The following is a 24,524-nucleotide window of genomic DNA, read 5'->3' on the forward strand; positions in this document are numbered from 1 at the left end:
GTATGAGCACCTGAGGAGGAGGAAACAAGTTTAATGAAACGCTGTATTAAGCGTCGAGGATGTCCTGGGCAAGGGTCACCAAGGACAAGTGGTCTTTCAGCTGGTCAGAGGATAACCAAGTCCGAAATATTGAGGGAGAAGGGTGTGGAAAGAAAGCTGACTGAATTGCAACAGGGTCGGTAAACATGCAGTGCATCCCGTGATGTTATTATCAGCTAGGTGTTAATAGTATATTACACCATCGCAGTATGCACATCTCTTAGCTTCTGAAGCATGATGTTTGGGAAAAGTGCAGCCTTCTCATTGAAAGCATTGCAACAACTCTCGGGCTTATTTACTATCAGGGTACAATTGTAGCTTAGTCAAACAGTGTCGCGGCTTACGTACTTTAGATATCGACGAGTTTCGGTGGGACACAGATGTTATCAATGGTTTCATAGCAATAAATACAAGCACCAGGTCAGCATGTTGTTGTACTCTGTAGCTTGTGAAGTTAGGTGTGCGGATGAGGTCAAGAAGTTCAAAGGGGTCAAGTAAATGCATCTAGCAGAGGTCCAGGTTTTTTGCAGGAATATGGGAGATGCCATCGCCCTGCGTGGGTATAGTTCAGCTGATGATGATTATGATAGTTTGTACTCTGGAAAACCATTGAGTGGTCATGCGTTTAGATAAGCTTTATATTTGCCATACTATACTGCTACTGCCAAAACACCTGAAAACAGGCTGCAAGCCACTGAAGAAGGTCACAGCGACACTCCAGTGAGCTAGAATAGCAGCTTGGGCATGTTAGTTATGCACCTTGATGTAACAGCGCGGAACGTGGACGGGAGCACAAGATTAGAGGACGACACAACGAGCGCTGCGTTGTGTCGCTCGTTGTGCCGTCTTCTAATCTTGTACTCCAGTGAGGCTAGCAATGTTTGGATTTGGTCAAATCTCAAAATGACGATTTCGCGCTGGCTTTTGCCCAGAATATGCTCGTTACAAACAATAAAATGAATAGCCTATTGTAGTTCTCAACAAATCTTAGGCCCAGAAAGATACTGGCTTGCGAACTGCCAATTGCGCACATAAACTCTCGCGTGTTTTTTATTTATTTTAGGTGATTCCTGCAGTCTAACCCAATTATCTTATAGCAATACCAAGTTTCTGAAAGGTTAAAAACTGTCGCGATGCCTACCGCTGTTGTAACAATATCTTATGTCCAGAACGAAAATGAAATATAATAAAAAACATTATAAAGGCGTAGAGTTAAACAAGTAAAAAAGATCGCATTTTTTAATTTGTTTTGGAAGCTTACAAACTTTACAGTGTTAGATTTTCAAATAATGAAATATTTGTCGATCAATGCAGCGAAGCTATTCGGGTAATAAGAAAGCTAAACCATTTTGAGGTATCCGGGAAACATGAATAAAAACACGGTAGAGTACAATAATTACTGTACACGATATTAGACAATAACAGTAATAAAAGAGTACAAGAACATTACAAAAATAGAAAAGCTCTTAAAACAGCAGCGTCCATATTAAGAAGAAAGTCGATAGTAGTTTTAGCTTTGCCAACTATTCCTACTTATAACCCCAAGGCTTTGATTATATATTATTCGCAAGTGATGTGTTCATGTAAAGAATTGTTTAAAAAGTCTGGCAAAGCGAAACATTGCATCAGACTCCCGAGATAAGAATTGAACAACTTTTCACATGACTAAAGCAGACAAGCCTTATTCGTTCGGGCAGACTGCTACTTTTTCTTAAAAGAGCCGCTAAGACATTCGTTCTTCTCACTACGATGCATTGAAGATGGCTACTAAAAATCTCAGCAGCTGAAGGTCTTTGGCAGAAAAACTCCTCATCAGTGACAGCAGAAAGTTGTGCTTCATTCGTCGTGTTTATGCAAACACGGCTCAAAAACGCTCGGTCAAGGCATCTAGGGGCCTTTTAACGCCAAGGGCTTTTCTGGAACTTTGTTGCCACTCACAACGTCAATTTAGAAATCGATTGACCGCGGAAATCGCACTGGCACGCGTGGCCATTGCCGCAACTTTATGTGTACCTTTGCTTTGAACACCGCGCTTAAACTTCATTGTCGTGCAACCTCGTCTCCAGAACGTTGCAGCACCTCCCTTCTTCACGAAGCCAGGCGTGATCTCATATGCAGATGTAACCATCACTCCCACGGTAACATCCGCAATGTCTTGCGCGTGAGCTTCACGGTGTGCGGTTCTCTGAGCGAACTTTTGGCTCAAGGTGAACGCTACTCCACCGCGTCGAATCTTTAAACGCGACTTGATAGCGAGCGCGGCACCCAGTACAAGTTGAACATGCTCAAAGCGGTAATATGCATCTTTGCAGGGGTCTGTGAACAAATGGTGTTATTGTGGAAGAGTACTTGGGCAGTGATTGGCCATTTACGCTCGAAAACGGAGGAGTCGAAGATGAAGGGAGCTGCCAGATGCGTACGTAAAACAACTCGTTGTGCTGCCTTTCTACAGCCATATTTCACGGTTCTTCTTGAAGTGCCCGTCGAGCTTGTGCCCAGCTGGGAGTACATTTTGTTGGGGCTGCAACAGACTTTCTTTAATACAGCGACTGATTCAGTAATATGCGAAGGAGAATAAACGCATTACATTATATCTGGAGCAGGCTGACGCCAGTTCGATCTTTCTACGAAGTTCGCAACAAGTTGTTTCTGTGGGCGTAGATGAAGACAGTACTGTTTGTCGGAACGACTACGAGCTCTTCTTGAAACATGTGGTTAAATCAGTCGAATTCCGTTCATTGAAGAAGACTATGTTATTCATATACGCGCTCACCGCGTTATGTTGAGCGTATTTCTTACTTCTTTCGAGTAATTGTTTCTCTTTTTTATTACCATTGAATGTTTCCAAATGAAATACTTTAACACTCAACCAAGTTTACCAGTTACACCAACTTTAACAGTTGTGTTATTCTATAGTTATTCTAAAATATACCGAGTAAGATGAGGCGACGATGTCCAATTCAAAGATTACTACCAATCTGTGTCACTACCCTCTTCGCATCATTGCCAGAAGTATATAAACCATGTGATTTCCTTTCAAGCAGTGCACCAGGGCTCTTGCACAACGCATATGAGGGGAGGTGGGAAAGACAATCTTGAATAAAATAAAATAGAGTTTTTAGTCAATGTCTTTTCACCTTAAAAGATGCAACTGTCATGTTGCAAAAACTTACACCGAACTGTAAAGAAGAAATTTAGAAAACTGATAACAATATTCGGTATGTTGTAGTCTGAGCTCAACAGAAAATCTCCTAACCAAATCCACTAGTGCATGGCGGAATCGGAGGGTTTCTGACTGTGAACATTCTCACTTAGTTTCGTCTTTTATGAGCGGAAAACAGAGACTGATCGAAATGAAATGCGGATATTTTAAGCTATATATAAAATATTTTATGCCCATTTTGTGCTTACTTTATTGTATTAAAATTTTTAGGCTTGCTTTACCTAGTTTCTAGATATCTTTATTGATTCCACTCATTCTTTCAGAATTTCTTTACTAATGAGAGTCTAATGATCCTCTCTACTGTGCATATTAATCCTGGTACCTACAGTTATGCAAGGTTGCTTTCTATGCTTCTAGGGGTACATTGTAATTTTTTCTGAGCACCATTCTCAGCTAACTATAAACCCAGATATCTAAATTTATTTACCGAGAATATGAGCCGCTAAAAACAAGGCAATACATTTTTCCCATAAATACCCTTTCTGATTATCCAGACAAAAGCTTGTACAATATTACTTACTTATTGACCTTCCCAGGAGTGCGTTTACGTGTGTATTATATAGTATTACTCACCAAAAGTAAAGCCGAAGTTAGTTCTATTACAATCCTGAAATATTGTGTAAAATTTGTCTTCAAATTATGCCCCAGCAGCGACAACAGTTTTGGTGCCCGCGTCAGAGTATACATGGAAATTTTAGCGGTTTTACAGCACTCTAAATCAATAATTACGTCATATTACTAGGATTTCCGTCTATAAGGCATATTACTTAAGGTGCTCGGGTCTTGGCTGCACTGAGGCGGGTGATGATACTGGTGGTTGCAGGAACGTTTAATGGAGGCGAAACACAATTCTGCAGTGTAGTTGGGATGTCAGCGCTCGTTGAATACCTCACAGTTCGAAATTCCCAGAAGCCTTCAATGCGGCGTCCCATCGTCATAGCCGACGCTGCTTAGCTACGTCATACCTCACACATATTTGCATATTACCAAGAGTTCCTTCTCAGGCGCACTAAGCCGTTTCTCAAAATACCAGTACTATTTTAAATCAAGTACTATAGCATACCGAAACTGCAACTTGATTCCTGACCACTGATGATGCTATAGTTGACGCAGCCATGACATCATAGTTGTTATTGCAGAAACATTCGTACGTACTGAAATAGCGGAAATAATGGCTGATATAGCTGAAAATGAACACAGGAATGAGAAAATTTGTGAGACGACCTAAAGTAAGACCGGAAATGCTACTTTGGGACTTAACCGCAGGGAACTACTTACGTGTTGTGAAATCGAAAGGGTTGACCACTTTCTCATCTAACGGCCGACTGGCCGAAATATAATTTGAACCCGCAGTATTGTATGGTGGTCCAGCTTAACTCACAGTAATTAAACATATTCTAGAGCAATCCTCTCGTAATCAATCGCATTCCACCGCGGTCTACAGTAATTCCTTTCCTTAATCCACTGCAAGTCAAGTAACCCCGCGCCCCCCGGATACCGCAACTTTTCTCCTAATCTGACTGACGTAAACTTACTGCAGACCACTTAACCCTTAACCCATCATAGCAAAGTTTAATTCTATTCCACCAGAACCAGCGCTTAATGAAAAGCATTCCAACTTAATCCTGCTCAATCTATCCTACTGCAAACTAGTTAATTGTACTCTAGTTCTAATCTACTGCAATCAGCCTGCTTGACGCAGTATGTGCGAAGAGGCCTTTACAAATTTGTCGGGACAATGCTGGTTTTCGCCGCCGATGACTAATACAGCAGTCTCGCATCAAAATGGCTTGTTCGCATGAGGAATTGATAGTACTTGAACTACAGGAACTATATTTTGCAGTATCGCAAACTCAGCGTCGCTGGCAGAAATCACTTGAACTCAGATCGCGGGGAAAGGAATTCGAACCGAAATGAATTGCTGTATACCTATCTTTCAAATTTAGAAAGAAATTATGAATGTGAGAAGGAAGGCGCACAAATGTTTTTATAAGAATGCGTAAAACTCGGCAGAAAGCCGTAGTAGACAAAGACAAAAGGAAGAAGGTTGCCTCAAAATTTGGTTGTCGAAGTCCTGTATTGTGCCCCTAACAAGGGTTGCTAGGTGTGCCGAGAAGTCAACGGGAACACTGTTCATCGCACCTGCTGAAAAAAACAACGGACGCGATTTTTTGAATACCAAGAAGGCATTGTCTAGGAGGTTCCGCTTTCTTATGGACGACACTACATCGGCCGATCTTGTCGGTAATATCCCTCAACGGAGTCCCCTCCAACACCTTCCAAGCATCATAGGTATCACAAATGCACAGTGAAAATCAAGCAGCCCATAGTGGCTGGTAAGAGTACAGACAAGGTGCGGCGCGAGAAAAAGTGGTCTGTGGCGGTAGATCACACTGTAGCACTTTCGGCCAATCTAACAACGAAGAAATATAGTGGCAAAGACGCTGAATTTCTGCTTCGCCCCCCAGAAGAAATGCACAAATACGAAGTGATTTCGCCGCTAATTTGTTTGGTACGTCACGTAAATACAGCTGCTGATAGTGTAAGCGTAGTGCTTCGTATTTTATTTCATTGTGTCTGTTCTTACAACGACTAGCTTTATGTACCAAGCAGGCTATATACAACCCGCCTCGAATATTGACAGAAAAATTCCCCTTCTCATTCAAATGTAAAAGCAATGTCGAGAAATTCTTCACCTATATACAGAGCTACATAGTTAAAGGAAATTTTTCCATCACGACCTCTGTATATTCTTTGTAATAACCCTTCAGCGTCACGCACCGATCGTGCACGAGACGTTGCGTTAGCTGAAAAAAAGAAAACAGTGTATTGTTTCTCAAGAACGCTGTTGAGATATCATGAATTGATAGTTTTGATCAGTGTTTGCCCTGAGTAATCCCCCAATACATGCTATCATTGCCCAATTCAGATTGCTTCCACGTGCCCCCCCCCCCCTTATTTGCATTATGACCGAGGTTACAGTGAAAACAGCTGATGGGCTTAAAACATCGAGCGCAGATGGCACTGCCGGAATGCCGGCTAAATATCTTAAGAGCTCTAAGCAAAGTTGTACCTATTCCTACAACTAGATTTCGAGAAGACGTAATCAACGTGCTTTATTCTAAAAGATTGAAAAATAAACAACGTTGTGACAGTGTTCATAACAGGTAACAGGTCGAATTCATCAGATTATTGCCCCATTGCTGTGAAATGCTTCTTTGCAAATTCCTAGAATACGTATTATATTTACAAGGCGCAGCACACCTTATTCATGGCAATTTGTTTCTTACTAAGCAGAGTAATATTAATTCGGATTTCACGTCAAAGCTCAGCGTTTGGACTCTACCACTGAACTTCCCGTAAATTTATAAACTATTGCTTTCAAACTGAGATAACATTTTTTTTTAGATTTTTATAAACCATTTATCTGGACACCCAATTTTATGTCCCATATTTAAAATTCTTAACTGCTTATCTAACTTCCTATTTAATATATACACTGCCGTTTTACAGGTCGTTCCCAATACACAGTAATCAGCAGTCAGACTTTTGGTACTACTAAAGCAATCTCTGGTGTTTGCCAATGTCGCGTTCTTGGTCATGTTTTCCTGATACTCATTATTGATCCTCATTGTTGTATTTCTTCCACTGTTTGCCTCTGGTCCTAATTGCATCCCTTATAGTAGCAGTGTTACTAAAAGATGTCAACTATCGCTTCAGAACGGCTTAAAAATAATCAAGTGGTGGCGTCCAGGTGTGTTTATGCAGCTGAACGTTTTGAAGTTTAGGTACATGCAAGTTTCCTGTCACATCGGTACCTTGGAATTATCAGGAGAAAATTAACCTGGTCGAAACTCATCTTCCAACTAGCATTCAGTACATCGAAATAGCTCGGCCTCCTCAGAAGGTTCTTATATTTAGCCCTTCCTTCCCTTCAAAATATGACATATAAACCATTTACCCGTACCAGACTTGCTTTTGCAGGCGCTCTGTGGATCCCTCACCTAGCAAACTTAATAAATGCTTCAGAAGTCATTCAAAATGGAGCAGCTCGTTTCATCTTCTCAAATTAAGACAGACATGACAGCAACACCAGGGTTATCTAAGCTTAGCATTCAAAGTCTCGAGCAGAGACGACAAATTGCACGGCTGTGCGTGTCTCATAATATTATATTTAAATAATTTGTGCTTTATTATGCATTGTGATTAGCTTCCGTGAAAACATTGTGCCACCTCTTGAACTCCCTCAGCATACAGCGTGTACACGGATCAGGAATGCTATTTATTAAATATTTGATGCCAGTTGTAGTATAAAACTGGAACCAGCTGCTCGGCTACATTTGGAACGAGCGCGAGCATAGTAAATTTCGGTAAGGAGTAATGAATCGTTGCGCCGAATACAAAGTGTACAAAGTTGGGTTTCCTTTTCCTCTTACTGTCGCCGCCTCTCACCGCCTTTCCGCTGATTTAAACTGACCAAGATTGTATTATGATTATTGCGACATTTCATTGTATTACATGTCTTTTTTGTATTATCATAGTGGTCTTACCTGTTGTAGTGTATTTCACCCCATCTCCTCTTGTTGAATGCATCAAAAAGGGCTTTAAGGGGGTATACTAAACGATGATGAGGATTCAAATAAATAAATTGGGGCGCCAACCAAATTTTACGACAGCAATAGCGGACACGCTTTCCAGCAGCGAATGAATAAACATACTCTGCGAAATCACCGAGATATTATGAGTCCTTTTAACTCGCGGCGAAGGTACAGCGTTTATATGCTCCTCAATATATCGAAAAATGTATCGTACTAAATGAAATGTCATTTAGATTATTTGCGAGTATGTGGTTTTCTTGAGAAATAGATCAAATAGGCCTGTTTTGGCAGAAGAAGAATAATCCGCAGTTAAGAATAGCGTTACTGTATCTAAAACATTAAATTTGGGGCATCGTGAGCGCATATGCTTAATTTTCTACATGACATAGAAATTCAATCTATTCACAGGAGTTCTATCTCTGTTAAATTTATTTTCTAAGCAAGTTTTTATCACAAGATATAAAGTTCAACTTTTAACATAATTCAGGCAGTCATCGACAGTCACATTTATTTGCTAGAGAATTATCTCATGATTCTTAACGCAATGCAGGAACCGTGTGTACGCAGACATAAACGCCAGCACAGTATGCTGAAAAGAAAAAAATCATCTTGAAGAATATTCTTGTGAACCGTAGCCTCATTCATGCAATGTTGCGTTTCTGAATCTCGAGTTGGAAACACGAGAAAAAAAATCATATCACATGGTTTCAGTTTTTCGCCATCGCGCATATTAAGCCACATTTGTGACGATTATGCAATTACAAAGGCAACGAAGTGGAAGAAGAAGAAGAGGAAGTGGAGCTTCACACTGTAGCTTGACTCGACATCAAATAAGTACCGAATAGCAAAGAACTTTTTGCGGTCATATTCCTCGCCTGACTTCTCCGACTGCTCCAGAGAATGTCTTCCGGCTCAGCGGAATCTTGCATCACTGAACTGGACAGAAGGGTGAGTTCGAACATCGTTATGCCTGAATTGCCATGCGTCTTGGTTAAGATGTTTCGAAGCTCGTATCAGGCATCCTAGCACCCCAGGTAGCACAGAATGTGGGGCCCTAGTAGGTCCTGTATAGGCAAGTGGGGCTTGGGCAACTACCATAAAACCTGCATCGGTCCTCGACGGAGCAAACGTGGGCAAGCCCCATTTGGGCTTGCCACTGTTGCTGCTGCATGGGTCCCATAGCGGCACTGCTCGGACTAATGCAGAGCACATTCCTGCATCTAGACCACAAGGATCCCTTGTCAAATATTTAAAGGCAAACCAACCTAAATTTGGGCTCTTCATGGGAAAGCCCTCATAGATCTAAAATGAGGCTGCCCCATTATATCTTTGTGGGACCTACATCGGCGTACTGGGGTAAAAAAACCGGAATCGGCCCCTTGTAAGTTACTTGAGGGCAGGTGAAATATGAATAAGAGCTCAATTATGGCAAGCCCCCGTGAAGCCCATATGAGGCAGCCTTAGATAAACCACTTTAGGTCCCACATCGGCTGTAATGGGGATGGAAGGCGGGCGTGCCCGCATGGTGCCAAAATCGGTCCCTTGTGGGGAATTTGAAGGCACATGCAACAGCAAGTGGGCTTGAGGTTCAAAAAAAAACACCCATCCTAATTATGCCTGCCCACACAAAACCGCTGTAGATCCAACATGGGCCGTAATAGGGCTAGAAGGCGTGCGTGCAATTGTGCAATCATTCTTTCCAACCTTTATTTGTATTAGATGTGTTCCTAAATTACTATTACAGATATTTTGTAGAACAGTTGTTGCCATTTTTAATCGCTAGAAATATTACATGACTTTAGTTCTCGCGCTCATGCAAATTGCGGTAAAATACTAAAACATGCTGATTACCAACTGTTGCTGCTTATGCGGTAGCTGTGGACAGTCTGAAACTCTCAGCACAATATCGCTGTTCAGAACACACATCTCAATAGCCTCAACAACATTTACATGACGCCATTTAGGATAGATTAATGTTAGGAATTTTTGTAAAATTTAATATTGTGGTTGTTTAAAAAGGGCAGACATGCATAAAATTATTACTTAATTATGCGTGGGCATACATTGATTGGGAGAACTTGGACTAGGGCTTCCCATCAATTACCTGCGTCGGACCTCTATGAGAATAATGTGAGCAAGCCCAAGGGCAGCTTGCGTTACAGAACCCGCATAGTCTTATGTCACCTGAGGGGCTAACCGAAATAAAAAATAAATATTTATCCAGAGCAGCTGCCCGAATCTGTCCAAAGTAGGACCATCGGGGGGAGTTGGCGGGATGTGCCCTTTTGGCAATGCGGGAAAAATGTGGGCAGCTCCGCAAGGGCTGCCTGCATCGGTGCCTAGTGGGGCCCATCTTGGCTTTGTCGACAGCCCCCTTCCGGCCTACGTCGGCCCTTCTTGCAGCACCCACATTGAGCCCACCGCGGCTGTCCTGCATTGCCTACATATGACCCACCGGGGCCCCACCTTCATAGCCCACTTTGTGCTACCTGGGAAACAACTAGTTTGCGGCTCAGATGGTTCCTTGATTGGTCAGCGCATGAAATCAATGTTGTGCAGCCCCAGTAATAGAATTGTCGTATAGCATTTTTCATGCAACGACTTCAGTACAGACGAAAACCAGGCCTGTATAGTTATGGAGAGAACAATTCTAATTAACGCTTACACATACCAATATAAGATCCAGTACATAATTTTGACTAGCTACTGTTTAACACGAAATACAGGGGACAGTGAAATTAACGTTATAAATATTTTTCAGAGATATGCAGTTTCGAATATGGAAAAGTCATATGCATAAATAGCTGAACAATTCGTGCCTTAATACAGCCTGTAGAAGGCTTACAAAGTGCCTTTTATTCTTTTTATAGATATGGAACAACCATTTGGCAGTTTTTTTCGAGGTAAAACAACCGATATTTTCGTAGTCGCTCTTTTGTCATGTCTAAATTAGCGCACATTCACTAGACGTCCGAGTGATACGTATACCAAATCGTGACTAAGCGAAACATTGCAGTTTGAATCAAACTGGTTCTTGTGCAAGATGTTGCAAGTAGTCTGTTCCGTAGATACTCTATCCTTTGCGGATTTCCCTCCAGAGAAATGGTCTTCAAGCGTATAAGAGGGGCCTACTGATATCACCCACAGCAAACGGCTATAGTGTGCTGGTATTGAAAAGAGTAAAATTGACCAGTGAGCTGACAGGCTTGCATCGAATGCTGACGAAGCCTTTTTGTGCACCTGTGACAATAATAATCATGCTATTACGTTTACTGACAGACAACATTAGGTAACTATTTACCTGTCGAACCGCTTTTATTTGGGTCTCGTTATTTGCATTTAGCTCAAAATGGATCATTTCAAAGAATGGGTATCTTCGGCTCGAATTTATGCTAAAAGAGCTTCACGTCTGCTTATCAAACGAAAGCTTTCAAGCTTAACTGCTACAAAAGTTCCTGAGAAGGTGTGAATTTCAGGCATGTAAAATAAATGCATCCTATTGGGAATGCAATCGCCCGTTTCGTATGGTGAAAATCTGCAGCACTAAAGAAAAAAATTCTGAACAGATCTTTTTAATTCAAACATTTCCATCATCAAAATATGCACACGCCCTGAGCAGAACTTCGTCAGTGCTTGCACAAAATTTCAGTGCCAGAAAATCAGCGGCAGTGTCAGAATGTCAGTGTCAAAATGTTAGTTTCAGACCAACTGCGCTGACCGCTAATTGCCCTGGAAATAGCCTGCACATACTTTAAGGATTGCAGAAAGGAGCAAAAAAATATAAATACTGTCGCTGTTGGTGATGATGAAATGAGTTTGCGCATGGGCGTCGATAGCGCTGTTTAATGACTATATCCATGAAGCGCTTGCTCCTTTTTGTGTCTCTTTTACACTTTCTTGAAGCGTATTCAGCCGTTTGTCAAGCAGGTATAGCACTTGGTACATTTGTAGCCCGGCGTCACACATATTTTTCTAACTTAGAATCAAACTTCAGCTAGTTATTGTGTGCGTTTTTTATTGCTCGGCGGTTGCATGAACGTATAGTCGGCATCCACCAAGCCTAGCATTCAATTACCTCAGTAAAGAGTATTCATTACTGGATCATATGAGTCTGTTTACCATCCAAAGCCTCTCTTCGCAAATTACGTGAAAAGAAACGCCTAAATGCAGTGATAATGATTGAACAAGTCCTTCTTCGTGGGAATCTTAGAAGCTCTGAACACTCCCCTACGCTGCAAGTCCACCAAACTGTGCTTTTTCTTTTGCACTTTCTACGATGTGAATCTGTAATTTTGTCCTTAAGAAGAAACAACACCAGTGTCGTTCACGCAGCAGTCACAGGAATCAGGTCTGGGGCCCTTGGCGTCCTCGTTCCTTGGAGTAGCTGTCACCCTCAGCGCCATAACCATCGGTCTGGCAGTGCTCAACTACCGCAACGGCGGGAGCTTCTTCGGCATGGGACGCAGCTCTTGGAATGAATGCCGCTCCAAGGTCTGCCACATGCACTTTCGAAGGTTCGAAGGTACCTGGCACCTCCATTCTACTCATTCTACTGCTTTTCCCTTCTATGCGTCGACAGTACCACATTTAAAATCCAATGAAAACACGATAGCTCCTCGGAGTCAACGCAACAGCATTAGGGAAACTGCAGTAGCATGCATTTAATTTCTGGAACTTAAGCACACACCTTCTAATCCAACTTTTGAGAAGGTCGCCATTTGTCTCTATTCAGATCTGCTGCTTGTACAGAATATGTTCATGTGATGTTATGAGTGCCATTATAGGGTACACCTTTTAGCTGGACCACTGCAATTTGGAGCAGGTGGCGACAAGCCAGGCAACTAGGCCTGAAGCCTTTTTTTTTTGCTTTTATTTATTGACGACAAACTGGCGGCACCTGTAGCGCCGTTGCAGGCTTTCTATAAGAGGGTCCTTGGACGTAATCCAAGGTGTGAAAGTAGACATGAAAAAACCGGCGGCTGTATGATGCAAATTATATTTTTGTTTACATTTATTTCATTCCTATTCCACTGATCGCTGTTTCCAGCATCTTGCATTCGGGTTCATGTCAAGGTGCTGGCGGTAGAAATGCGGCTGTAATGCCCGCAGTGCGAATATTTGGGCCCAGGCTTGTTCTAGAATGATGGACAGCTCAAACGCCACCAAATGACGAAGCATGACGATCATCGCCTTGAGCCCATCTCACCAAAGAAATTTTGATGTGATTGTGCTAAGACATTGGCGGATCAAGGTCGTTGTTGTTTGGCCGGACCGGAAGCATCCTCAACGTGGTTGCTAATTACGATACTTCTACCTGTCATTGGGCGGTAAATTGTTCCTTCTTCAACTTATTTTTGTAATGGCCTCCGTATCAATTATAATAAATAGGAACTAAATGAATAATTTGGGTCCCTAATCCTCATTGAGCATTGCATCATGGGGTGCAGTAAGGCTGCCTTCACTTGGCGCTCAAGTATACGCGTGTATAATACATACTGCAGTGTAATTAGCTTCGTAAGAAAAGATTTGTTTTAATGATGTGGGAAGAGTGAAGAAGTATAATGTATAATACAAGCTATTAACATTGACTGAAAGGGGAGTGTTCGCAGTACTTGCTGGTACTCGTTTTACTGCTTGTGCGCCCCTGTTCTCTGCCAAACCACTCAAAATTCCCGCAATAGATCCATGTCGCACTCTCCGCCAGGCTGCTACGCATTATGATCATCATGATATCCATCATCATCAGCCCAAATATTTCAGTTGCAGAGCAGCAGCCTACGGTATTGTCCTCCGATATGCACTGCTTACAGGCAGGTATACACAGGGTGTCGATGTTAACTTTAGCCAATGATTAAAAAAATGAAACTTTTGAGGCAGGCCACAGAAACCACTTGTATAGACCCTATTCACTATCAGGTTTAGCAGGCGACCGTTGTGGCAACCCTGTATTGCGGAGACGCCATAACGTTGGGCGGTTCGAAAGTCATCCTCTTCCTCCCTGCTCCTTCCCTGCGTCCTCCCAGGATTGAGGCGCTGTTTAGAACACCGTCCAACCAGAGCTCGCATTTGACCAACACTGCACCCTTATTCGTCGTAGGCCTTCTCTCTCTCTCTCTCTCTCTCTCTCTCTCTCTCTCTCTCTCTCTCTCTCTCTCTCTCTCTCTCTCTCTCTCTCTCTCTCTCTCTCTCTCTCTCTTTATTTCTCCTCTCTCATGTTGTATTGCGCATGCCATAGTTGCCAGTAAAAAAGCAATGACGTCACGTGATTAAGCTCTATACAGCTACCAACCATCTGGCGCTTCCGATAAAGAAAGCCTCACGTGTATGGTTTCTGCAAGCGCTAATGAAAGTCCGCGAAATACCCCCAAAAAAAATATCACGTGACTGCAGCATTTGTGTGCCACAATCGTGGTGCTCTCAACCTAGATTTCAGTGAACGAAATCAGCTGCTGCCGTGGCTCCACGACCCCGTTGCAGTGGCAGGCCGATATGTTTGCGGTGGTTTCTTGGTTCACTTCAGGCAGTCGGCGCACGTGACGATGCAAGTCTCAGCGAGTTCACCGTGCTGGCTGCAACCATCGCAAATATATCAGCCTACCACTGGGTCTGGGCTGTCGAGTAACGGTCGCAGCTAATTTCCTTCATTTAGACCACGATTGAGAATACCACAATTTTGGCGCTCGAATGCGCTAATCACGTGATATTTTAATGTGATAGCCTTTATTGACTCTGCTCGCGGATCATGTCGATCCGTCCGTTCATCCGTAACGCTTTCGTTACGTGGGAAGACGCAGTTGGCAACTGACTTAGCAGAGCACTAACTGGACGTACGGCTTTCTGGCATTACAGTTTGCAGGAGATACCAACTCGCGTCTGTCCTTTCATACGGGAGAGTAATATCAAAATCAGCCTGCCAAGAGCCTTGAATTCAGGTTATCCCTAGGGCACGCAGGCACGTTCATACGGCTCGGATAAAGCGGGGATTTACATGTTGGCTGATAGCTTACGCTATTGCGTCATTGCGAAGGTTGGAATGAAAACACACAGAAAGTTGTGCCGTAGTGGAGGTCTTCGAGCCACCACGCGACACAGGCTTTAGCCTAATCAAAATTTAGTGATCGAAAGTGCCCCAATAATTTTTTTTTGTATTTCGCCGACTGTCTTTAGATTTTGGAGAGAGGATACATTCAAGGCTTTTTTAATCGAAAAAAAACTTACAAAATCACTGCAGAATCTGCATTGGAGTAATGCGAAAGCACGGATGCTACTTTTGGTTGATTCTGGTTGCTTCTAGTTGCTTAATTCCCTTTTTGTTTACACATTTTAGTCCTTAGTACTTTCAAAGTGCGCGCCAATCCCTTCCTATGCCCATTTTCGGCTCTACTTCCGGTTGTGTGAGGTCGCAACCTTCACGTCACAAGGCGCCTAGCAAGGCGCCCGTGTGCTGTGCGATGTCAGTGCACGTTAAAGAACCCCAGGTGGTCGAAATTTCCGGAGTCCTCCACTACGGCGTCTCTCATAGCCTGAGTTGCTTTGGGACGTTAAACCCCACAAACCAACCAACCATTTTATTCTTCGGTACTTTCAAATTGCGCGCCATTTCCTTTCTATACCCTTTTTCGGCTCTACCTCCGGTTGCGTGACGTCACATCCTTGACGTAACCCTAATTGACTGCCTTAACTACTTTAGTCATTGGTATTTTCAAATTGCGCGCCAATCCCTTCCTATGCCATTTTTTGGTTCGACTTCAGATTTCGTGACGTCACGTCCTTGATGTCACCTTAGTTGACTGCTTTAATTAACTATTTTAATAATTTATACATAAAAATGTGGCGCCAGGCCATTTGCTAATGAGACTATTTTCGTCTTTGCTTTTACATTTTTTACCTTTAATTAACTACCTAATTAACTTATTGGACTCATTATTTTTATGGATACAACATTACGTCACGCTTTATCAATTGACACTTCTCATTAACCTCTACCACGTTTCAATTACTCAGAACTGCTGCGAACACGGTTTTGCGTGATCTGCCTGTAATTATTTGCCTAATTAAATTGTTGCCTTAAATAATTTTTTGGGCACATCATTACTTCACCCTCTATCGATTGGCACCTCTTATTAACCTCTACCTCTTCTCAATTACTAACAACTTCTGCGGACAAGATTTTGCTGACACGGATTGTGAACGCTGTATGCGGACAAAAATTTATGAACCTAGCGACGTTATGCTTTCGCATTAATAAATGGAATGTGGGTTTGAGAAGGTGCTCTCAAATTTTGCAAATAACATTTATTGTCTAGAGGCAATCATTAGGAAATTATACAAATTATCCTAAAATTATCAGTTAATTGAAGAATGAAAAAATGTCCATGGTTAGCCAGATTACTGGAAGCTGTATACAGGTGGTTTCTCTGGCCTATCTCGAATGTCTTTTAAACCTATCTTTTAATCCTTGGCTGAAATTATTTTTGAACACCCGATATATGCCCCTACTTCAGCCCGCAATATTTGAATGTAATTCTTCTACCATACTCAGCACCCACCGTCCCCAACCTACTACGTTGCCTCCTATTAAAGACACTTCCGTTATCGTAAGGATGCACAGAATAGTGATAAACCTCATGTTCAATTATCTAAATGTAAGAAGCTGCCACTGCATTACCTACCTAAAACTAGCAAAGCTGTAACAAAGCAAAACGCAATGACAGGAGCATAGAGCAGTTTTTTTTTTACGTATGTAACGCCAACTTTCAGCACCTTTTACGTCAATACATTTCTTTAAAGTAGTTTATTGTGCACTAATCTTCAGTGATACATATTACGAAGCGTGCCGACTATGTGGCCGCAGTGAGGGTATTGGGGGCGGCATAATGTGCTTTGCATGTGCACTTTTAAACACCTTAACAATTCGTTGCGGTTTAGAAGATGAAGGCAGATGAAGGCATTCAGATGTTATAATTTAACACGCGCATTGCCACATACAAAAAATGTCATATTTACGTCAAAAATAGCGGAGCAGATTTATTTGTTGGTTTGCTGTGTGTGATTATGCGAACGTCTATTTTTTTTTTTTCTAATTCAAATACTTGATCCAGACAGGTATTATAGGTGAGCTCCCAAGACTCTATACAGTATATCAAGTGGATGTAGAACAGCCGATAATACAGAGTTTTAGTCTATGAAGGGGAAAAAACGTTCGAGCATTTACAAAGGCAAAACAAGCTTGTCCTAATTTTCTACATACTCGAATAATGTGACGATTAAAACTGAAAGTCGAACACAGGGCTACTCTAGCATATACATGTTGATCTCTTTCAAAGACATTTGCGCTCGTTCGCAAGGCAGTTGGGTTATTTATTACATTATAAGAACAAGAGAAGATGATCAACTGACGTTTGAAGATATTTATTGTTAGTTTATTCATGAATTGGTGAAGAAAATTTGTTATGGTTTAGCTCTGGTTAACACTGATTAAATAGCGAAAGCAACGGTGGAAGCTTCTTTTGCGTGCTACATTATTCCCCTATCACGCCCTATCAGTGTAAGGTGCTACATTATGGGGGGTACTTAAGCTCATCCTTTAATGGTATGACGCGAGAGTGTAAGCTACCAGCCCACATGTAAAGTCACGCTTCAACCAAGCCGTATGGACGTGCCACTGTGTAGTAGGGGTACAGAGAATGCAAACGGTTCTGGCAGGTTGATTCTATCACCCTCCCGTGTAAAAGAAGTGATCGGAGTTGGTAGCTCCTGCCCGTGGCATAGGGATATGGTGAATTTAAATGTCATGGCAGGCTGATTTTATTTTATAGGCTTCCAAAGCAACGCACGGCGGCGCTGCTGGATCGATGTATGGAATATGGATGTATGAAATACCTAAAACGGGGTAGTAGCAGTTGCTATCATGATCATTTTTCCCTATATCTTGATTATTGTTTTAGATCAGTCAACTATACCCTCATTCTATTTATCGAATTTTTTGTTTCTACATTACTAACATTATGTTACTTTCTGCTTTTAAGCCACCAATCTTCCAATCGTTTTTGCTAGCTTCCACCGCAGGTTCATTCACCCGGCCACTGGTATCTCTGAACCCCAGGGCCTCAGGAAGAGTTACTGCGCCTACATCGACTTCCGGATAGAACCATCACATTCGAGTATAAGATGGTCAATTGTTTCTGTGGATTTACTACAGTATGTAGTAAATCCACATGTGTCATCTTTATGGTTAAGTTTCTTTTTGTAGCTGCGTGTTCTAAGGCACCCCGCTCTAGCTTCAAAAAGTAGGACAATGCCTCTTCAGTTATCAAAGAAAGCTTCCTTCCTGATCTGCCTTTTCTACTTTCGGTATAGTTCCACACTCTGCTGCTCCTGACGGGAAGCGTCATCTATTTCAGAAAAACAGAAATCGAAAATACGGGGGCCGCACCGGCCGCGCGTCCTCCTTACACTGCCGCACTTCCGCTCCCTTCCGAGCACGTACGTAGCTCTAGCGCTGCATCTGCAACGCGTCACAGAATACCGTCAGCGGCGCGGCTTATAAAAATCTGCTTGCTTGACTTTTATTTTTCGTAAATCGAAATTGAATAAGGTGGAAAAGTTCGTTGCCAATATGTATTCTCTGAAAATGTGTATTTATCATAGACAACTACGATAAATACCGGGCGCAATGTGCGCTTTGGAAGTCAACGATCACATTGCAAACGCCGAATTCTTTGTGTTAAGCCAGAACCGCGTGGAGCGTTTTTCGCGAGCGAAAAACGCAATGCGCGGCGAACGGCCGCGTTACCGCCGACGCGCGAGCACCCGCACGAGAAAAATGGAGGGGTGCTGTCACGCCGGGTTGTCAGGGTTATGTCGTTTTTATAGTTTCGGTCGCATAAGTCGCACAAGACGCGACGCTTTTCCACTTCGGTGATTAGGGCCTCATTAAAGGTTCTGTTGTTCATTCTGGCCTAACACTACGCGCGAACGAACAGATTCGTGAATGTACAGTCGTGAGCGAAAGTGGTATACTACACTCAGCCGGTGATTATGCTCGGGAAAATTGCATTATAATGCAATCTAGCGACAGCGTCAGGAATAGTGATAGCGACACATGCATGTGGATAAAATACGACACCGCCACTATTGCCTCAATCTCAGATAACTGCTGCTAGAATAAGTTGGAATGCAGTTTTCTGGAGATCCGTCACCGGCTTAGTGTTGTATTCCACTTTTGCTCACGACTGTACGTGCCTTCTTGGACGTGCGCACCAGCTTTGACGAGGAAACAACAAAGTTCTGCCAAAAAGGTTCCGCCGAAATGCGCGGAGAGCAGAGCCATCATTTGGCAAACCACAAAACCAAAACAAAACCAAAACCACAAAACCAAACTGCCGGCGTCCACGCTGATTTGTGGACGCCGGCAGTGACGTCTGTGGGCGCGCCGCGCAAGGCGTTTTTTTCTGCTTCGTGTAGAACCATGCAACGCGCGATTTCGTGCTGCTGCGGGTCCCACCATCCGCGCGGCAATCGCGCCCTAAATCACGCCATGCGGTTCCAGCTTTCGTGATTTTAAACGATAGCTGATACAGCTCGTTCACTCGAAAAGCCGTTGACGTAATAGTAGTAGTAGCCGCAACACGTGTCGGAATTATTTAATCGAAGGCTCCGTAAAAAAAAAAAAAAAAAAATTATCATTGTATAAAATGACACAAAAATAATTTATGGTTCTGCTGACTGATGATTGAGTGGAAGGCGATGAAGAGTTTATGAATTCAATGTAATAAATTGATGAATGAGAGGAAAGAGATAAAAGGAATGAAAAAGGTTTTCAAATGTGTCAAAATTCTCAGAATGAAACGCCAATGCTTCGTGATGCTAATTAAACAATGTAGTGCAAATGTGAAAATGTGTGACGGATAATTATTTGTTTCAAGTAATGGAAAAAGTTAAAAAAAGCATTCAAAGGTGTCAAGCTGCTCAAAATGGAAAGCCAGTGTTTCTTGAATGGCAGATATCAAATAAACAAAAAAATAACAATATAAATAAAAAGAGTAAAAACACCCTCTTTGTGTGCGCGAAACGCTATCAAGTCATACCTTTAATGCCGGAGCTTAATTTCCCCTAATATTCGGTTGATTGGTTTGGTTTATGGGCTTTAATGTGCCAAAGCGACTCAGGCTATGAAAACGGCGTTATAAAGGGCTCCAGGAATTTCCAGCACCTGTGGTATTTTAACGCGCATTGACATCGCACAGCACACAGGCACCTTGCTTTTCCTTCCTCGTGCATCGAAAATCTAATTTTCAGTATATGCTCGAAATACTCGACGCTCTATGAGCACTACGAATCGAAGCACTCAATCGCACACTCGATCTATGTTCTGCGCTGTCGAATAGGAAGATACGCTTTATTTGTTTTCGTACCACATACTTGAATAAGTAAACGTTGTCTCTTTGGAATGAAAAGTAACTTCGTACTGTAGACATTTTTTTGCTGGAGTCGTATCTACCAACTGAAAAGACCTGGTAGGTAATAGACACGCGTTTTTCTTTCATTGAAATATTCCCCACGGAATTAATTGTTCACGCGGCATCGGAACGCTTAGGCTGGGAAGCTAGCTTGAAGAAGCTTGTGTAATCTATTTCGGTTCTCACGCCATGTTGAACTTGAATTTTTTGAGAATATGGGCTATATTGGCGCGAAACTGATTTTGAAAACACAGTGTTCGGTGCCGATGAGGCCACACCAGTGCACGCGATGCACACGCGTAGACAGCTAGAGCGCAAACACATGCGCAACGATGTTAAGAAATTGTGTAACAGGTTCTAGCACTTTATGTTTACTTATATCTGCTCCCTGAAATATGACATGGATGCTAATAAGGTTAGCATTTTCAGAGGAAAGTTTGGAAAGCTAATAGCACATTTAAGAGAGCGATAAAAGTCAATGCTAGCTCACATTTGCTTATTCATAGCACCTAGGCATGGTCATCCCATGAAAAGTGAGATTTTTTTTTTTTTGCTAGGCGGAAGATGCCCTTGCATCTTTCTATGCTGTAACCCCCCTGCTGTAAATGTAACGCCTTGGGCGCTGCGTGGTAATCTCTAAATAAAGAAAGGAAAAAGGTGCAACTTACCCTCATTTCAAAACGAAGCTGCAGTGGTCTTCATTTAAATTATTGTGAATTACACTCATATCCACCATGTGTGGCAATAGCCATGGTTTGAACCTCTTCGTCCACGAGTTGGAAAAACATTAATGCTATAAATTCAGTGATGCTTTCAGGCGAGCAACAGTTCACATTTAATTTAATGGGCAGCTTCCCCTGTCTGAACGAACCGTTAGCCTGTTCACCTCTGATCTCCCTTTCATAGCTGGCAAGGAGACCACCATTCTTGAACGAATACCTACTGAATCAAATCTTTTTATCTTTTTGTACAAAGGCATCCACTGAAAGAGCGCGCGTGCCAGGCGCCACTTCTCTCCTATTCCCCGCTTGGACTGAAGGGCGCGTGCGCGCGCGAGCTACTGATGCTACCGCCGGCATCTGGCAGGCAGTTCCGCGTGGCGCTGCCAAACTTGAGCTTGGGTTCACTTGTCTGTTTTCTTTGGCCCGTTCCTGCCATCGCGAAAACTCTACTTCTACACTGCTGTCGAAGCAGCACCCGTGCGGAGACTCCGCTGCGTCCCAGCTGGACAGAACAGTGCGTGTGCACACGAGCCGTCTCAAGTGTGAAGGAGAGCTAACGCCGCTTCGCCCTCTCGGCGCTATAGTCGTGCGGCGAAACTTGAGCTTGGGTTCCCTATGAGGAGACCGTAGCTACGCCTCTTCACGGCGTAGCTGCGGCCATCCGATGCTTTGCTTTTGGAATAAAATATGTGCTTCGACTTGCGTTTTCACGCGTGAACGTTTTGCCTTAGGCGGACTGAGCCCTCCTCGGGGCAAAGGACAAACGCCTGGCCGTTGTACATTGACCAGTATTTACACGGTCCATTTTTGTCTGCTACTCTAGCTTCCATTTATTGTTAAAGCAATACTACGACAGTCAAAGCGAGACCTCGGGTGGCCGCAGCTATGTCGTGAAGAGGCAGCTACGCCGTCAAGAGACGTAGCTACGTTCCCCTAAAAAAAATCAGCCTGCCATCACATTTGAATTCACGTTACCCCTATGCTATGGACAGGAGTAGACAACTCGGTCGCTCCTTTCGTATGGGAGGGTGATACCAGAATCAACCTGCCAGAACCTTTTGTATTCTCGTTACCCTTGGCACGTTCATACGGCCTGGTTGAAGCGTGACTTTATATATTTGCCGGTAGCGTATACGCTCTCGTGTCATACATACCCTTGAAGGATGAGCTTAAGTGACCCCAATAATTTACCACCTTACTCTGATAGGGCGTGATAGGGGAATAATGTAGCAGGCAAAAGAAGCTTCTGTCGTTGCTTTCACAATTCAACTAGGGTTAACCTTACTTAAACCATAACTATTTTTTTTTTCACGTGTACTACCACTTATTTTCTTTTTTGTGCTTTGGTTGCCATAAGGGCGCATAAAAAACATGTTTTTCCTTTGTAAAATAATAATAAAAGGCCTTTGCAAGCTCAAGACGCATTCCGTTAATCAAATATTGTTTGCATATTGTCTGAAGATGGACTACTTGCTCCTAAAATGGGTTACTGGCGACAGTAAGTGGTCAGTTTCAAGAAACAAAAAAATGATCACAGTGCTGCCGTCGGTGGCCAGACTCTCTGAACAGGAGCAGCGCTCCTTGCGAGGACTTCTACCGGTTCGCGTGTGGCTCTTGGCAGCCTCGAGTGGCGGGGGCACAAACTTCGTTCAGGGACCTCCTTGCCGTGGCACAGATGGACGCCATCCGCTACCTGGGCGCCGCACACAACGTGAACATGACACTGCCTAGGGGCGGAATCTTGGCTAAGGTTTGTGCGCGTCCTTCGCTTTCTGCGACATTTTCGGCGATTTGGTAAGGGTTCGAGGTTGCTCTAGCGAAAAGTGGGATTCACCTTTTTGTGTAAAACCTGCAAAAGGCAGCTTTTAAGCATTCGGTAACATACAAGCTTATTTCAACACTGCTGGGAGTTCTAGAAAGCCGAAACTAACTTCGCACTGCTTACAATAAGCCTTGTATCTGAATGTTTGAAAGTTACGCCTATAAAGGATCAAACCTGGCACCCTGCGCTTGTTTTGACGCAGTAAGCGCAGACAGATGCGATTAGCCCTGATGGTTGTTCTGTACTAAGAAAAAAACCATTAAAAATGCACCCCCCAGTGCCTCAAAAATAAATTAAAGCATAGAACTGTGCAAAACGCGCTATCCTTAGTCCGGGCTGCTAATGAGGTAAACACTAAAATTGCCAAGCTGAAGATCCCAAGCTATAGACCTGTTCATGCGCTTGCAGGGCGCGCCACTAAACAAAATTTTGGTGGACGCTGAGCGCCGTTTTACTTTGGGAGCACTACTACAAAGAGTGCTCTACGGTCTCCTTCAACATGTTGGAGAACATATGACCCGTCAGATTAGCTTTTCCCAGCTAATGCAAGTTACCGATTTACTCTCACGCCAGTCCTGAACATTAGCTCCTAGGATAGTCCTTACATCGTCAGTCACGCCACTCAGCACTGTTCGCGAATTGTTTGTTTAGTGCAAATTAAGTTCTTTATACTACGCTACTGAAGACACAGGCCTGGTTTGGCCATCAGCGGCTCTATATTGAATGAAGCCAAAGGGCAAACCCAATTTGGTTTCCTAGCCATAAAATTTATTTCGCCTACAGTTTTCAGTTGCGCACATAAATTCGTTTGGGCAAAAAAAAGTAAAGGAAAAAGAAAGGAACCGACCAATAGACAAAAGGCTACAGGAGAAACGTAAGTACTGGTATAATGACTATCGTTTTAGAGTGGTAGCTCTAACACTCCAGATACAAAATCCAGATACTGTTGTGGTATCTCAGAATAACGTTGAAGTTAAGGTCGCATGCCTAACCGCGAGTCTCGGTAATTATAGGGTCTTATTGTGAGCTGACGCGTGACCACATAACTGACCGCTTTAGTTGTGAGCGTTGTAATTAAAGTTAGGACACCTTGAACAAAAATCGCACTTTTATTGTCGTGCATAGTTGGATAGCTTATGTAGAATATAACTCGCTGGACTGATCGCAGGGCCTAAATAAATACTTCTAATATGGTAACTGGGGATAAGACTAGCTTTATTGCACAGGATGAAGTAATTAAATGAGCATGATTTCACTACACAAACTTCATGTCCTAATAATAAATATTAATTCAGTCCTGCCCTACTCTTAGTTACCCTATAAACCACGTAACGACAATCTGTCGGGTTGGTTGCCCACTGTTTTTCGAAAATAACAGATTCAGAAGCTGTAATGCTTCGAGAAAGCTATCGAATCAACGCGTTTACTGGCTACCCTTCTCCTGTGTCCCTGAATCTTCACCAGCATCCGAGTTTTCTACGGTAACTCCTCTCTTATTTGCCTTTATTAACAACTGAACTGTATGCTACAAAGTAAAGTCATATTGTTTAAAAAGGTTTGGACGAGGACAAGTAGAATCTAAGAATATATATCACCGTGCAGCTGTCCACGTATTCCAAGGCGTATTCCAATAGGCGTATTCCAAGAGTATCGTAGACA

General features: G+C 42.8%; 1 protein-coding gene across 1 annotated transcript in view; it reads left to right on the top strand.

Annotated features, from left to right (window-relative positions):
- LOC146195118 (uncharacterized) overlaps positions 1–24,524 on the top strand; it is a 53,424-nt gene that overhangs the window by 19,689 nt on the left and 9,211 nt on the right. Inside the window, exons 2-3 of the mRNA XM_084596726.1 lie at positions 12,164–12,382; positions 22,600–22,793. Of these exons, the coding sequence (XP_084452852.1) occupies positions 12,164–12,382; positions 22,600–22,793 (413 nt within the window). The remainder of the gene's footprint in view (positions 1–12,163; positions 12,383–22,599; positions 22,794–24,524) is intronic.

This window comes from Amblyomma maculatum, chromosome 3 (genome assembly GCF_055883805.1).
Source record: "Amblyomma maculatum isolate TAMU_Amacu chromosome 3, ASM5588380v1, whole genome shotgun sequence".
NCBI classification, from domain to species: Eukaryota; Metazoa; Arthropoda; class Arachnida; order Ixodida; family Ixodidae; genus Amblyomma; species Amblyomma maculatum.